The sequence below is a fragment of the Falco rusticolus genome, chromosome 4, assembly GCF_015220075.1.
Source record: "Falco rusticolus isolate bFalRus1 chromosome 4, bFalRus1.pri, whole genome shotgun sequence".
NCBI lineage: Eukaryota > Metazoa > Chordata > Aves > Falconiformes > Falconidae > Falco > Falco rusticolus.
Window position 1 is genome coordinate 9434077 of NC_051190.1, and position 15527 is coordinate 9449603.

The following is a 15527-nucleotide window of genomic DNA, read 5'->3' on the forward strand; positions in this document are numbered from 1 at the left end:
CTTAAAATATCAGAGAAAGCACACTTCTTTAGTATATTACTACAACACAGAATTATCTTTCATCTGCAGTGGATGTCTGGGTCTTTGCTAACTTCTACAATCTATTTTTGAGAATAACTTATTTATAAAAAAAAAATAATGCTATATTTAGTATATTCTGTTGTAATGCAGCAGATTTATAAAGTTTGTCATACACTTAGTGAGCAATTTCAAAAAATAAACTATGGTCATGAGTATGTGAATTATTTCTAAAATACATTTACTAATAGAATCATAGGATGGTTTTGGTTGGAAGGGGCCTTAAAGTGCACCTAGTTCCAACCCCTGCCATGGGCAGGGACACCCTCCACTAGACCAGGCTGCTCCAAGCCCCATCCTGCCTGGCCCTGAGCACTGCCAGGGATGGGGCATCCACAGCTGCTCTGGACAAACTGTGACAGTGTCTCACCACTCTCACAGTAAATATTTCCTTCCTAATATCTAATCTGAATCTGCCCTTTTCCAGTTTAAAGCTTTCCCCTTCTTTTTATCACTACATGCCCTTGTGAAAGGTCCCTCTCCAGCTTTCTGGCAGGCCCCTTGAGGTACTGGGAGGCTGCTGTAAGATCTGCCTGGAGCCTTCCCTTCTCCAGGCTGATTGACCCCAACTCTCAGCCTGTCCTCATAGGAAAGGTTCTCCTGCCCTCTGATCATCTTTGTGGCCATCATCTGGACTCAATCCAATAGCTCTGTGTCCTCCTTATGTTGGGGGCCCCAGAGCTGAATGCAGCACTCCAGGTGGGGTCTCACCAGAGCAGAGCAGAGAGGGAGGATCACCTCCCTCGACCTGCTGGTCATGCTGCTTATGATGCGGCCCAGGATACGGTTGGCTCTCTGGGCTGCAAGCACACATTGCTGGGTCAGGTTGAGCTTCTTGTCAACCACTGTATCCATTAATTCATGTATCTAACAAATTATGTATCTATTAGATACATATGTATTTATTAATGTTGTTTAGTATATCTTCTTAAATAATCTGAAATTAATATTTACATTTAATTTATATTTTATGGAAGTCATGTAGCCCTTCCTACAGACAGATTTCAAAAAATTACTAAGTATATTCATATATATTATGTTCATACATACGTAAGTTCATATATATATTTCACAAACTGAAGTTAGGATACAATTAAAAACAGTAATAGAATACATTTATTTTTTTTTAATGAAAGTGAATTCTAATTCTAAGTTATTAGCTGAATCATAGATTTCAGGGGGAGTGATTTGTTTATGGGTTAGATCATTAGACACTTCCAGGTAATGACACAGAGCTAGCTGGGAAAGCCACCTAGTAGAGGATTAGGTAATCCTCTGTGGCCTAAATTGGAAGAAATATGCATTATAATTAACTGTCAGAACTTCAAATGAATTTTAGACCAGTTCAAGATTAAAAATGAAAACTATATGAACAATTGCTTCTCTTGAAGACAGAAGAAAAATAATGGAGAAGTCTACATATTTGCACAGCTAACAAAGTAACAATTACAAAATTAAAGGAAAATAAGAAAGAAGTCTTTCACAAAAGAAACAATACTAATGACTACTCAAAGAAAAAGACAACAACACACATTTAACCAGAAATTTTTACTAATTTAATTTTTAGATGTGAATTTAAAATTTTCTTCTAATACTGCTATTTACTTCTTAAATTTATACTGTAAAACACACACTATATGTCTATATCACATTTTGAAATCCAAACTGTTTCTAACTTGGATCTTTGATAATGGATCTTTCACGACTAGTACCATCCACTCAGCCCTTTATTCATAAAACTGGACAGCTTTTATCACAAGAGAACTAAAACTTCACCAGTTTTTGCCAGCCTCGCTTCCCAGACTGAAGATACATGCCTTACACAGTTCTGTAAGGTTCTGTGTACCCAGCCAAAAAAGCCACAATAACAGAACTAAAGATACTGGGGTGCTTTTTTTTCCCCGATGTTGCTCTAGAATTGATAATTATGATTTCAAAACCACACCCTTACCATTACAATGAAAAACAAGCATGAACTCAAAGAAATAGCCCAAAGCAGTATACAGAAAAGAGGTGAATACATGAAATACCCTTGCACTAAGCATGAGTTTCATAGATGAATTAATATGTCCATATAAAAGAAAAGGAAAAAAGTAAAAAAATGTATCTAATATAGAATATAATATCACATACTACTCTAATTTATACGTGCTCCCATTTTTCTTTACAGATACAGACCACATTAAAAACAAAAACAGTTGTTCTTCTGATTCCACTGGAAACATTGATGCTTGCATTACGGTATTTCTGCACCTATATTACATGGCAGCCCTTCCAAAAAACCTACTTTTAGAACACTCTAGTAAGCATATGCCTCCGTTTCCACTTTGTCTTATTTACAACATTATTAAAAGCATTTTTTCTGATTATTTACCTTTAGTATTTCGTGTAAGGATATCTACAACAACTTAGCTGAAGTTATACAGAGCTTAAGTGTTTTGGGGTTGTTTTTCCTCCCTCAATAAAACAGTTTTGAAATTACAACTGTGAATTTTCTTCATTGAGTGAGTGTTAACTACACAATTCCCAGCCTAGCCAAGTCGTAACAAGTTCACTCTTTTTTTGCCAATTTTAAAGATAAGTCAGAGCTTTAATATCCCATAATTACAGACGTCTACCTTTCCTGTGGGTAGGAAGTTAGATTTAAATTATAGGTGTATCTTCCTTTTTCATTCTGTGCCTATATACATAGTGATAATGTGTATGCAAATAGGGTTTTGTTCTTCTGAGTTTGTGTGGGTTTTTAACCAAATCAATGCAATAAACTTTGCACCAGCCATATAAAGTTATAAACCCCTTTCCTTAAATTTGACATTAACAGAAACTCCAACATAGAATTCCCACTGAAAGATGGGGCTTTAGACCCTCAGTTTCTCTTGGAAGTTGCTGATATTTTTAGTTACATGTAAAACATGCATGTAACATGTAAAAGGAAATTTGTTACATGCAATTACGTATTTTCAGGAATTTCCAAAAAATTCTTCTCATGTCAGCACTCATGAGTACTTCTAAAATCAAGACTTCCGCATTTCCGTATTTTAAAAGGAACTTAGCAGTCTTACAAATAATAGAAGCTGTTAAGATTCAGAACTTAAACACATACATAGAAAAACCATAGAAAAAAACCCACCCTTTTATGGCAAGAAAGTAGTGATTTAAATTTTTCTAGAAATCAGAGAAATCAATGTACTTACTTCATTTCAAGAATTTCTTCAAGCTGTTTTCTTCGCTCCATTCTCAGGTTAGCCAGATGGGCTTCTTTTTCAGCCAAAGACTGCTGTGTTGAGGCAAGACGGGCTTTGGTAGAATCTAATTCTTGTCTAGTCTTCTCCAGTGCATTCATCAGCTCTTCTACCTAAGAGAGAGAACTTTTTAAGCTTCATAGTCTTTGTAATAAGTAAATCTTGAATCTTTATAAATATAGAAAATAAACAGCACACAAAAGGAATTATTTAAAGTAAATGGCTGCTCAAATCTATTCCTATCTTAACTGTTTTAAAAACTAACACAAGTAGTCTTTAAATACAAAAAAATCCATGTTTCCAGGAATCCACTGAGTAACAAGCAACATCTATACAAAACAGAATACAGATCTGAAACCTATTTAATCTGGGCCACTGCCACGTACAGACACAACTTACAAGTATTTTCTGCACTGTCTTTATTACTTAAATTCATTGTGATGGTAGCTCATCATAATAGTAATTTCAGACATTTTAGATGCAGACATATATATATATATATATAAAAATATAAAACTGCTCATGACAATCCATGTATTTTTCATCAAAAAATGCACACCCTTCTGTGCTGATCAGGTTGCTCAGGGAAGCTGTAAACTTTCCAATACTTGGGTATTTTCAGATCTTGACTGAATGAAGCCTGCAGAATCTGATCCAACTTCGAAGTTATTCCTGTTTTGAGCAGGGGTTTAGACCTCATTGCCTCTAGTGGTCCCTTCAAAGGGACCACTGAAGTGCTGTATGATTCTAAACTTTAAACATCTGTTACTGCTCTAACAACTGAGTTATTTTCCTCATGACAACTGTGAGAATCTTTAAAGTATGAAACGTAGGAAAGTTAGGGTGATCCCATTCTTTCTTTAGCATTGGTAAATGTCAACTGGATGTAGGATAAATTGCTTATTGCAGGAATTCAGAAAACCTTCATTGTTTCAGAAAAGAAAATCCAGAAGAAAGAAAACTGTATCACATGGTCTATGACATTATTTAAAGAACACACTAAAGAATGGAGACTACATGTGACACCTGTCTGGCAGCAGAAAATTTACTTGTGGGATGAATGCCCTATTTCCTGTATTTTCTTGCTCGCCTCCTTGGTTTAAATATTAACATGTTATAAGTTAGTGAACACTTCAGAAGAAAATCTAAATAAAATTAAATGGAAGAGATTATATTCCAGTTGTTCATGTTATACAAGTCATTGAAAAGTGTTCACTTTTGCTGGTGTGTTGAAAAGCCTGAAATATTCACTGTAGTCATCTAATCAGTGTGGCTACAGAGAAAGTAAGATGTTTTCTGCCAAGTTAATGCTTAATTGTTGTTTGTTGTTGTTACTGAAATCCTACTCACATGCCATCAGTGTTTATAAGCCACATATTTCTGTTTCATTGTGAACACACATTGCCTCCTATATAACAGCTTCAATAAAGCAAAATTAGTAATACAGTCTTCATCTAATTAATAATGAAGACTCACATTCTGCCTGAAAATGATATACTGATTACTTACCCCTTCTACACCAGCTGCACCTGATTCTTGATGAACAGTATAATAAGATCAACGGAATACTAGAACATGTCTGATACCCTTCAGCGTGTAAGAAGATACACTTCATGAATGCAGAATCAATAAAAAAAAATACCAATACCATTGAAACTACTTCTGTTCAACCTTCTACTCAAAGTAAAGCCAGGGTAATACTGATACAAATGAAATAGCAAGGAGTGCAAGATTCCACTAGAGCAAACCATGAAGAAAGATAAAGGCTTTAGTTATCTTTGTAAAATGACTATCTAGTGAACTTTTACAGTAGAAGCAGCAAAAAGAAAATATACTTGAGGGAAATAAAAAAGATGGATTTGCACTTAAATCCCGGCGGGGAGGGATTTTAAAAAAACACACAAACACACAAAAAAAATAAAAATAATAATAAAAACAAAACCCCCAAAAAACAGAACGAGGGAGACAGATTAGATTTCTTTAAAAACATACTCAATGTCTAATATAATACCAGATGCTTCATTTTCTGTTTTAGTACAAGAACACAAACCCATGCTGTCTCCACAACAAGGACAAGCCTTGATTGCTAAAACATAACATGATAGTTCTACCTGTTTTCTCAGGTAATTTTTTAGGCTTGTCCTTGTGGTTTTTAAAAACTGCATTTAGTTTCTGCTAAGCCTCCAGCCTGCTAGTCAATTCCAGGCAGCATACATTAATGGAAAAAGTAGTAAGGATTCAAGACTGCAAATTCATTCATTCATACAGACTCTTGCTTTGAGACAGGATCTTTAAACACCAACTCAGTCCACACTTGCAGATCTGTTTGCCAGATGAGAATGTAAAACGGATAGTAGCAGCACTTCCATATCTTTAGTACCATTGCACTCCTTTTCCTACAGGTTCAGCTGAATTTAGTACCCAACCTGTTGACTGACTGAATGCTCACCTAAGTTCTGATACATCACATCAGTTACATTTTAAAACATTTAAGGGAATTAAAGACTTGTGGAAAACAAAACTGTGGATTAGTTAATGTATATTAATAACATACTCCTATATTACCAGACAAAAGAGATCAAAGATTAAGAGGGAGGGAAAAAACCTTTAAAAATTTAAATATGAAAACTTTTTCAAACCACAAATCATTAACACATGTAGACTTGAAAGTTATACTTTCATTTACACTTTCAACACAATTATTTGCCAGCTAGTTCTTCCTTCACTTTTTGAATATGACCCAAGTTCAGCGTTGTATGCTTTCCTAGTTAACTGTCTCACCAACACCTACAGCAGAATCCAACTGGCAGGCATGTGCAGAAGAAACTGATTTTTATGGGTTTGTTTTTTTTAAACCAACTACTATCAAATGTAAACGTGTGAAGGCTGAAGTTGCACAATCATCTTAGCATGTTTATTATATAGCTGCAGCAGATATATTACAGTGGAAATTTAACTTTAAACACTGAAAGCAGTATTATCTAGATATAAAAGGCTAAGTGGAAAAAAGCATTTTAAAACAAATCAAATTATTAAGTAAGCACATGCTGTCTTTGATATTATTTAAAAAAAATAAAAAGGGTTAATGTTGATTTACTTCCTCTTAGTCCTACTGTAAGAATGGGAAATAAACCCAGTACTACTACTGAAAAATTTTAACTTTCTGACCCATGGCAAATACTTGTCTTTTGGCTGCATTTAGGGGCACTTCACCTCGAGAATCACTATGCATCCAGGAGCCCTTTCCTCTCCAAGGACTGCTGTGGTCCTGCCTTACAGTTTCTTTCAATTTTTTTCCACTCTCCCGACACTGAACTGAGTCCCCTATTGCAGTATCAGTTCATTAATGACCAAGTGACACATTTACACACTTTTTTTACCATTGTACAAAGGAGCAAGATAAAAGTTCGCATTCATGACCGTACCCGTTACCTGTACTATCTCATCCAGCCATTTGCCTCCCAAACTGAAGCACCTATTCTACCTTAACTATCACATACGCATCCTTAAGACCTTTCTTTACCTAGAAACAGAGAAAAGTCTCCCAAAGTAATGGCTGTTGATCAGCAGCGCGTTCTGGCAGGGCAGCAGTGTTCCGAACGCCCCGCGGCGGCGCAGCAGGGGCGGGCGGTACCGGGGGCCGGGCGCGCTGTGCCCGGCGCTGGCCGCACCCCGGCCCTGCAGCGACACCTCCCGGAGCGCTGCGGCCACCGGCACCGCCACCGGCACCGGCACCGGCACCGCCACCGGCACCGCCCGGGGCAGCGCCTCCGCAGCCTGGCACACCGCGCCCAAGGCATGCGCCTTTCCCCCTCACTCCGTTTCTTAGTCTAACTACGGCTAATTACAAAGTTTTCCATTTTAGCTACCAGCTACAGAATTAATAAGAATCCACGTTTTGAAAGAGTTTACTGTGAGAACCGCCTGGAATACAAAGTTCGTTGCTAGTAAGCACTCTATGCCCTGCATACGTTATTAACTGGGTTTTCTTCCCCTTCGCAAAACAACGGCCTCATTTTATCCCTTGCATTTTCTAATAAAAGCCATTAATTTTTTTTGTACTTTTAGAAAGCCTAACTGACCTCTGTACTTCAAATATTTTATTAAAACCACTGCTAGAATTAGGTTTGCATTTCAGAATGGCTGAAAACCAGCAAACTAAACTATTATAATTCTTTATTTGTCAGCCTATTTTAAATGAACACTTTCTACTGCTTCTGCAGCTTCACATTTTCAAGTCCTATCAGCAGTGTTTCACACCGAGATAAGAAAAGAAGAAATGAATGTAACTGAAGTATACATCTGCATTACCAGATTCTGCAAATTAAAGAAGGTTAGAGTTCAAATGAATGACAGTTTATTAAAAATGCCCTGGAGCATTCTTAATTCCAGATTGGATTCGGCTCAGCACAACTCATGCTAACATAATACTGTTCCAGTTTGTGGGAATAAGGAGGGAGATGGACAATTGCATGTTTTCTCAGTCCAAGTATAATATATTTCTGCAGGATGACGAAGAGCTGGCAACTTTCCAGCAGTCAGGGTTAGTATTATTAGTATTACTATCTTGAAAGGGTTGGCGCTTCATTTTACCAATGATATTGGTGATAAATACAAGAGTTTTGGATTTCCCTAACTGACTCTTTCAAGTATCAGTAGCTATACAAAACTCCATACCTGCTTTAAAACCTAATCTTGTATTAGTAAACACAGATCATTTATAAATTTTACATAGTAAAGTAAATAAATCCTACTATTTACTTATAGATTCTTCACTTTTCTTTAATACAAGAATATTAACCATTATAGATAACAAATATGAAATAAAAAAAAGTTTAACAAACTATTACATTCATCCAGTACAGGGTTATGTGAGCTGCATTTTTATAGTAAGTCGTCAACCAATGTAAAAATCCATCCAGCTGTTTTCAAAGGTGATTTCTTTTTTTCCCATCGTTTGCTAAGGAAATGCTTTCCACCACCACACACACACACACACCCCAAGTTACAAACTATATAAATTTTAGTTATCTCCAGTTCTGCGAACATTAATAAGAACTATATTTGTTTTTTTCCTCCACGATTAAGCATGAGATTGAAAAAAAGGAAAGACTATAATCCTTAAAGTTTCTCTTTGTGGCTTTCCTATAAATTATACTGCCACTGGAATAAAAGGACAGAGATAACACATTCGGAGAGATGAGGGAAAACAGATAAAAACCTGGATTTGTACACACAAATATCCACTTACCAGCTCTTCTGCCTCACAGGCTGGAGGCTTCAGCTTTTTACACTAATGGATTGCCTATAATTTGCTAAGTGAAGGATGAGTGCCAGACACCCCAGGATCCTGCACCAGTAGCTGCTGCTGGCCACGCAGAGAACCACTCTACCTCGTGACTAATTCAATTACACACCTACAGGACGTCCAGCACACAAGTCATGTGGACCTACTGCTCTTAAAATTGCCAACACCATCCTGCAATATGGTTTGTAAATACCTTGTCTCTTAGTTTCTAATAGGAATTTCTCCAACTTACGAGAGCCTAAACAGTTTCATTACAAAAGTGTTTTTCACAAAAACAAACAGATATAGCAGTGTCATACTGAGCTCTGCAAGACATGGAAATAAACTTTGTCACTCTCCCCTCCACTGTCTTCCCATCCCATTTATCATCCGCAGCCAAATTCCTCACCTCTGACTTCCTCCATCACAGCTTTTAAACCCAGGAAACAGGTCTAAAAAAACCCAGTATAGTTATGGTGGCTGACGCTCCCGCACCTTTCCAAACGAAGACATTAGACACGTCTCTCACAATTTTGGGTATTGTTAGAGAAGAAAAAATGTAACCATACTCTAGAGTGTATATAGACTTTACAATAAATATCGTAAGTGAAGGATTTGACAGAAAATTAAGTAGAACATTTATAAAATCCAGGCTAATAGTCCTTTTTCTTTTTAAATCTTAATAGACTAGGCAAGTAGAGCCCAATGCTGTCAACCAGCAATGCAGCAGTAGTATAACACAGATTACCAGAAGCACTGAAATAGCAATCCTCATGAAATGGCTTGCCATCTCCATAGGAAGGCAACAGCACAATTATCAAAGGGGGTGCCATGCTGCAGAATTTGGAATTGGAAACCTTATTGAGTTTACTTTATTATATAACGTGGGATTTAAAATATTTTAATTTTTTTTGGTAAGTGCTATATTGGTAAATACACAAGGTTTAGTTTTATTTAGATAAAGAAGAGAGATGGTATAGACAGAGCATATATTTCCCATCTAGACTTGTACAGACCACAGTCAGGGAGAGAAGGTCCTTCAGTTTCCTTAGTATTTCCCTGCTGGGTGTCCTGTGGTGGTTACCAGTCATGATAATTTATATTAGCATGGTAATATGACAGATACATATGTCCACCTCTACATAAAAATCTTCTAGAAATTAGCAGACTCCCATAGATTAAAAGAAATATATATCCTAAGTGGAAGAATTAATAATGCAGTGGTATTTACTAAGTTAATTTAAGATTTTGCAAGACAGTTGTGGGAACTGTATTAAAATGATTAATTTTCTTGCTACTGGTGAACATGGATCATATTTTATTCTAAACCTCAGTAATTCAATAAGGTTAGGACCACAACATTATAATTCTTTGACTCACTATCTGATCTTCCAATTAATATAGTGATTTCACCTATAACTAAAAGCTATAATTAAATAATTTTGGAAAATATTGGTAATAATAAGTAGAATAATGATCAGTTTAAAAAGCCAAACCAAAACAACAACCAAAACTAACGCGAAAATGTTTTAATATAGCTATATATACATATATAGCTTCAATTAAATCAAATTAAAATGGTGGTAGAAAAAATGTTAACCTCTGTGCTCTAGGATCATGTTTCTAGACAGATGAAAACAAAAACGATGCTTCCACTGCAGTCCCAGAAATACTATAATCTATTTAAACACTTCATCTTGGAAACACAGCTGGCCTCCAGTTATAGTATTCTCAATTAGTTTCAACTAGAAAACATTGTATGACAACCCAGTGTCAAAATGTGAATGGGACCTCTTGCAAAACTGAAAAGGATGGGCAAAATGGCCCAATACTCCTTGCAGATGCAGCTGGAATGTTTTAGTCCAAATAAGACTCTCTTATTACCAGCAAAATGCAGTGATAAGATGGAATAATTAATATCACATTCTGATTTTGCAACGCTATATAATTAGAAAAAAAAAAACAAACAAAACCAAAAACCAACACCTTGAACCAAGTCAAAGATACAGTATTCAAAGTGTTGCAAGAATCAGTCAACAAATGTTCTTTGTCCAAGGTAATCTTGCTGACAAGGGCTAACTCACTGTTGGCCCCATTCAACTCTAGAAGTCATCCAGATGTGCACTGTAATGGAAACAAGACAAAGCACCAGAGCAACTGGGCAATTACACTTTTTACAAAAAAGTAGCATCTTTTCAATTATTTTTTTCATTTAGTTTGAAAATTAAACATTTCATTGACATATCTTATTAGTTTTCCCTCCTTTTCCATTGAGCTTCATTTGAGCAAGTCCATGATTGTTTTAAGTGGCTGGTGGCCTCAGTTCTGCTCTAACTTGCACTCATTTGATACTGTGCAAACCTAATTACAGAAGTAGCATTAAAGGTGTTTTATAGTTGTGCAAATGAAAGCAGATTTGGAGATAATACATTGATAAATTACAGAGCTCAACCTAATGTATTCAGAAGTACAAAAATAAAGTAATTGAATTAGCTATTGAACATATGTTAATTTCAGTAGGACGTTCAATTGTCCTACAGGATATTGTATCTGGAAGAGAACTCTTATAGACCGAAAACAATTACGCTGTGTGATTTCAGTGTTGAGTCTTTTTAGATAAACCATGCAAGTAGAGCAGAGCAACTCTTTAGCTGGTGTTAAAGTACAGCGCTGTCAGACTGGCTTCTCTGGTTAATGTCAATAGCACTGCGTATAAAAGGTGACTAAAGTGTGTACAAATGTTGATCTTTGGAGAAGGCATGCCTAGAATCATACACACATCTACTATTTCATCCAGCAGGTCAACTTCAGGGAGAGAGGGCAAATTGGGAGTTTTCTTGCCAAAAGTTGATTCTTAGCACACTTGTTAGGTTACACTGCGCAAAACTACTTCTCCACTGCTTTTAATCCATAATCCTAATATATTATTAAAGTTAGAAACGCTTCTCCCTTAGAATATTTTCAAAGGCAGCAGAGAATCACATGGCACATGTAAAGTCTTACTGCAAACAGGTAGTTTATGTACATAAAAGTTTCTCCACACTACAATGTGCTTACATATTGCGAAATAGCAAGTAAGATTTATTAAAGCAAAAATGTTATTGTATGAAAATACTTGGATAGTTTTATGTGAGAAATCTCAGAAAATACAGTTTCCTATCTAGTTTTCACACAAGCTAAATAATATTATTAAGCAGCAAGATAAATAAAGATTCATGCAACTAGTAACAAGGTATAGCTTTTGCCCTAAAGAAATTTGACACCATCTTTAGTACTGTGAATGTTAACACAGAGTTCATGTGAGTACTGAATGCCCAAGGATGCTCTATGTGTGCTCTTCTCCTAATGCAGATAATCTTTCCCTGTTTACTTAATTCTGTGGCATTTTTACTATAACATTTTTTATGCAATATTTTATTGCTTGGCACACCTACAGAAGTCACAGTGGCATGGACATGCTACATGCTTAAAAACTAAAATTAATTCCTATTGCATATAATGCAATATCAGCTATATAAATAACCTTAAGAAAAGTCAGATATGCCTGTACATTAAAGAGCCAAGTTCTACTCTGGCACACCCTTTTGCAGATCACACTTATCAAGAGAAATTTTAATACTTGGTATAGCAATTGGAGCATCCTTGCTCAAATTTATCCAGAGCAATGGGTGAAGTACAGGAGAACACATGAGGCAGGACTACAAACAGTTAACTAACTTGTTTCAGACAGGGTATGAACATAAGCAACACAAGTTTACCAATATGGACTCTGCCTCTACAGGTCAAATAAGCTGCACTTAAGCCCTAAAAATAAATGTTATATATTTTGTGTCAATTCTGGTACTTTTCTGGGGAAAAAAGTTCCTTAAAAGGAAATCTTTCGTACAGAAAAAAAAAAATTAAAAACTGCTTTGGAGGGTCAGTCCAGGAAGAGACCAGTCAATAGGAACAGAACTGAAGTGCTCATGAGTCTGTCCAGGATAGGATCCATAGGGCAGTCAGGGGAGGCCTGTGGGAGACAACAAAATGTCTGACAACTGGACTCCATTATTAACACATGATAAGCTAGGAATGATCACATGATGGAGCAAAAATATTTACCCAGAATTTGTCAGCAGGAATTCCCCCATGAAGGCAGTTTACAATCAGCATGTCAAATCTTCAGAGTGCTAAATAGAAATCTTGCTCAAATAGTAGCTCCCTGTTCATGAAACTACCCCCACACCTACTACACAGTAATAAGTTTACTGGATAAATCAGTCACAGAGCACAGAGCCCTCCCCTCAATCAACACGCTAGAGAGCAACTCCCTGTGTGGGGAAAAAGCAGTGCTGGGGGAGCAGGATGCCGAACTGAACTCAACAACAGTCTCAGGAAACACTGTGTGTGCAAAAAGGGAGCCAGAGGTGAGGGTGGTTGCACAGCCTCTGAGAGCGGGGTTGCCGACACTTAGCAAAAGCTGAGGCAGCAGTAACAGAGCCCATAGATGCCTCCTCACAATGCTGCAGGCACACTGGCTCAGGAGGAAACTATGCAGTGACTAAACAGATCCTTACACACAATTGCAAAAACAGCATCCAATCCTGCAGAGCGAAGTTGCAAAGAGACAGAATGTGCAGAATTATACACACAGAGAATGCAGAAAAACTCTGTAGGAATGGCTCACTATGATTAGAGAGATGGGAGAAGAAAATCAGGTGGGGGAAAGAACACTGACAAGGGTAGGAAGACAGCCCAAGAAATACTGTCCTTCTAAAACTTGCAAAATTTTTATCAACCACTATCTGAAAAAGGAAGTAAAGAGACGTTATCACAATGGTTTTACCCCAGGTGAGCTCCTGAAAAATTAATCTCCATCTCTTTGTGAAATACAGCAGCAGTTAACAATGAATAAAAAACATTATTGGGAAACAAAACCCAAAGACACTGAATTACAGAACTTGTTCTTTTCCAAGCAACAAAACCACACTGTCTGACTATCACTGAAACAAAATAAGGTTCAGTGAGGGGGCCCAGATGAAGAAAAAGAGCTGTCACTTAAACTATTGCCTCACCTACAAGACAACAAAGATTTCAGTTCTTTCACATCAGTTTGTGAGAGTTTGGCCCAAGTATGAAAATCCTGTAACTCAAAGTTCCAGCACCTACACTTTTTATTTGCCTCCCCCTCATGCAGTTAATGATATAACGGCTGAATGTGCATTTGGCAATGCATTTCTACTAAGTGATAGATTTTGTTTCATTAGGGGGAAAAGGGTTTGAAAAGGGGAGGAGGAAAAGGTTATAATACTTACACCTCTATTCACCATCACTATTAGTATTCCAGAGTACTTAAACTATCCCAGTATCTACCAAGTACAAGAAAATAATAGAAAAAGGCAATAGAAAATGGTGCATAGCTCTCTGTTCTATGAGTTCAGTTAATTCTTCCCTCTCGTAACTGTCCACAACTACTCCCCCAGTACGATACTCTGCCATTCAGTTTTTATGTCTATTCTACTCCCATTTGGTTTACAATGGAATAAGTACCATAGATCGGCCTCTTTCCCAAGTTCACAGAATTTACTGAGTCAGCTCGCTCTCTCTTCTGCTTCATCTTCCCAACCTGCTGGTCTAGGTTATATTGCAACATTTCACTATATTATTCTTGGAATTCTCTTCAGTTCCAGATTTTGCTCAGTAGTCACTTAACTGAATGTCTTTACCTTTTTATTTTCTCAGCCCAAAGATGTGACAGGTGAAGTATTCTAACAGATCTTCCCTACAGAAGTTGATTGATTTCCCAACTGTTACCAAGCAGTTATTGGGGGACAGTTCTGTTTAATATCTTTGTTGACGATCTGGATGAGGCGATTGAGTGCACCCTCAGTAAACCTGCAAACACCAAGTTGGGTGGGAGTGTTTATATGCTTGAGGGTGGGAAGGCTCTGCAGAGAGATCTGGACAAGCTGGACCAATGGCCAACTGTATGATTTTCAACAAGAAGTGCCAGGTCCTGCACTTGGGTCACAACAGCCCCACAAAATGCTACAGGCTTGGGGAAGAGGGGCTGGGAAACTGCCTGGCAGAAAAGGACCTGGAAGTGCTTGTTGATGTATGGCTGAACATGAGCCAGCCGTGTGCCCAGGTGGCCAAGGCGGCCAACAGCATCCTGGTTTGCATCCAAAACAGTGTGGCCAGCAGGACCAGGACAGTGATTGTCCCCCTGCACTCAGCACTGGTGAGACCACAACTCAAATCCTGTGTTCAGTTTTGGGCCCCTCACTTCAAGAATGACACTGAGGTGCTGGAGCGTGTCCAGAGATGAGCAATGGAGCTGGGGAAGGGGCTGGAGCACAAGTCTTATGAGGAGCTGCTGAGGGAACTGGGTTTGTTTAGCCCAGAGAGGAGGCTCAGAGGGGACCTTATTGCTCTCTAGAGCTACCTGAAAGGAGGCTGTAGAAAGGTGGAGGCAGGTTCTCTTCTCCCAGATAACAAGCAATAAAACAAGAGAAAAAGGCCTCAAGTTACACCAGGGGACGTTTAGATTGGATATTAGGAAATATTGTTTCACTGGAAGGGTTATCAAGCATTGGCACAGGCTGCCCAGGGAGGTGGTGGAATCTCTATTCCAGGAGGTGTTTAAAAAACGCATAGATACGGAGCTTAGGGACATGGTTTAGCGATAGACTTGGAAGCCCTAGGTTAACGGTTGGGCTTGATGATCTCAAAGGTCTTTTCCAATCTAAATGATTCTGTGATTCTATTGCTCAGCCTTTTCGTGGGTTATATGCTGAACAACTGGGGTAAGGCAGCTTTTCTCATTTAGTGATTACAAGCAGGTTTTGCCATCTGCTAGAATAAATATTGAAGAACAGCAGCTGTCAATATTTGGATAGAGCTTTCATGCTTCCTAAATTGCATTTCACATTACAACAGGA

General features: G+C 37.6%; 1 protein-coding gene across 6 annotated transcripts in view; it reads right to left on the reverse strand.

The window, feature by feature from the left end:
* ERC2 (ELKS/RAB6-interacting/CAST family member 2) overlaps positions 1–15527 on the reverse strand; it is a 521411-nt gene that overhangs the window by 227918 nt on the left and 277966 nt on the right. For all 6 annotated transcript variants that reach the window (XM_037386906.1, XM_037386911.1, XM_037386910.1 and 3 more), the window contains one exon: positions 3273–3433. In XM_037386906.1, coding sequence (XP_037242803.1) covers positions 3273–3433 — 161 coding nt within the window. The remainder of the gene's footprint in view (positions 1–3272; positions 3434–15527) is intronic.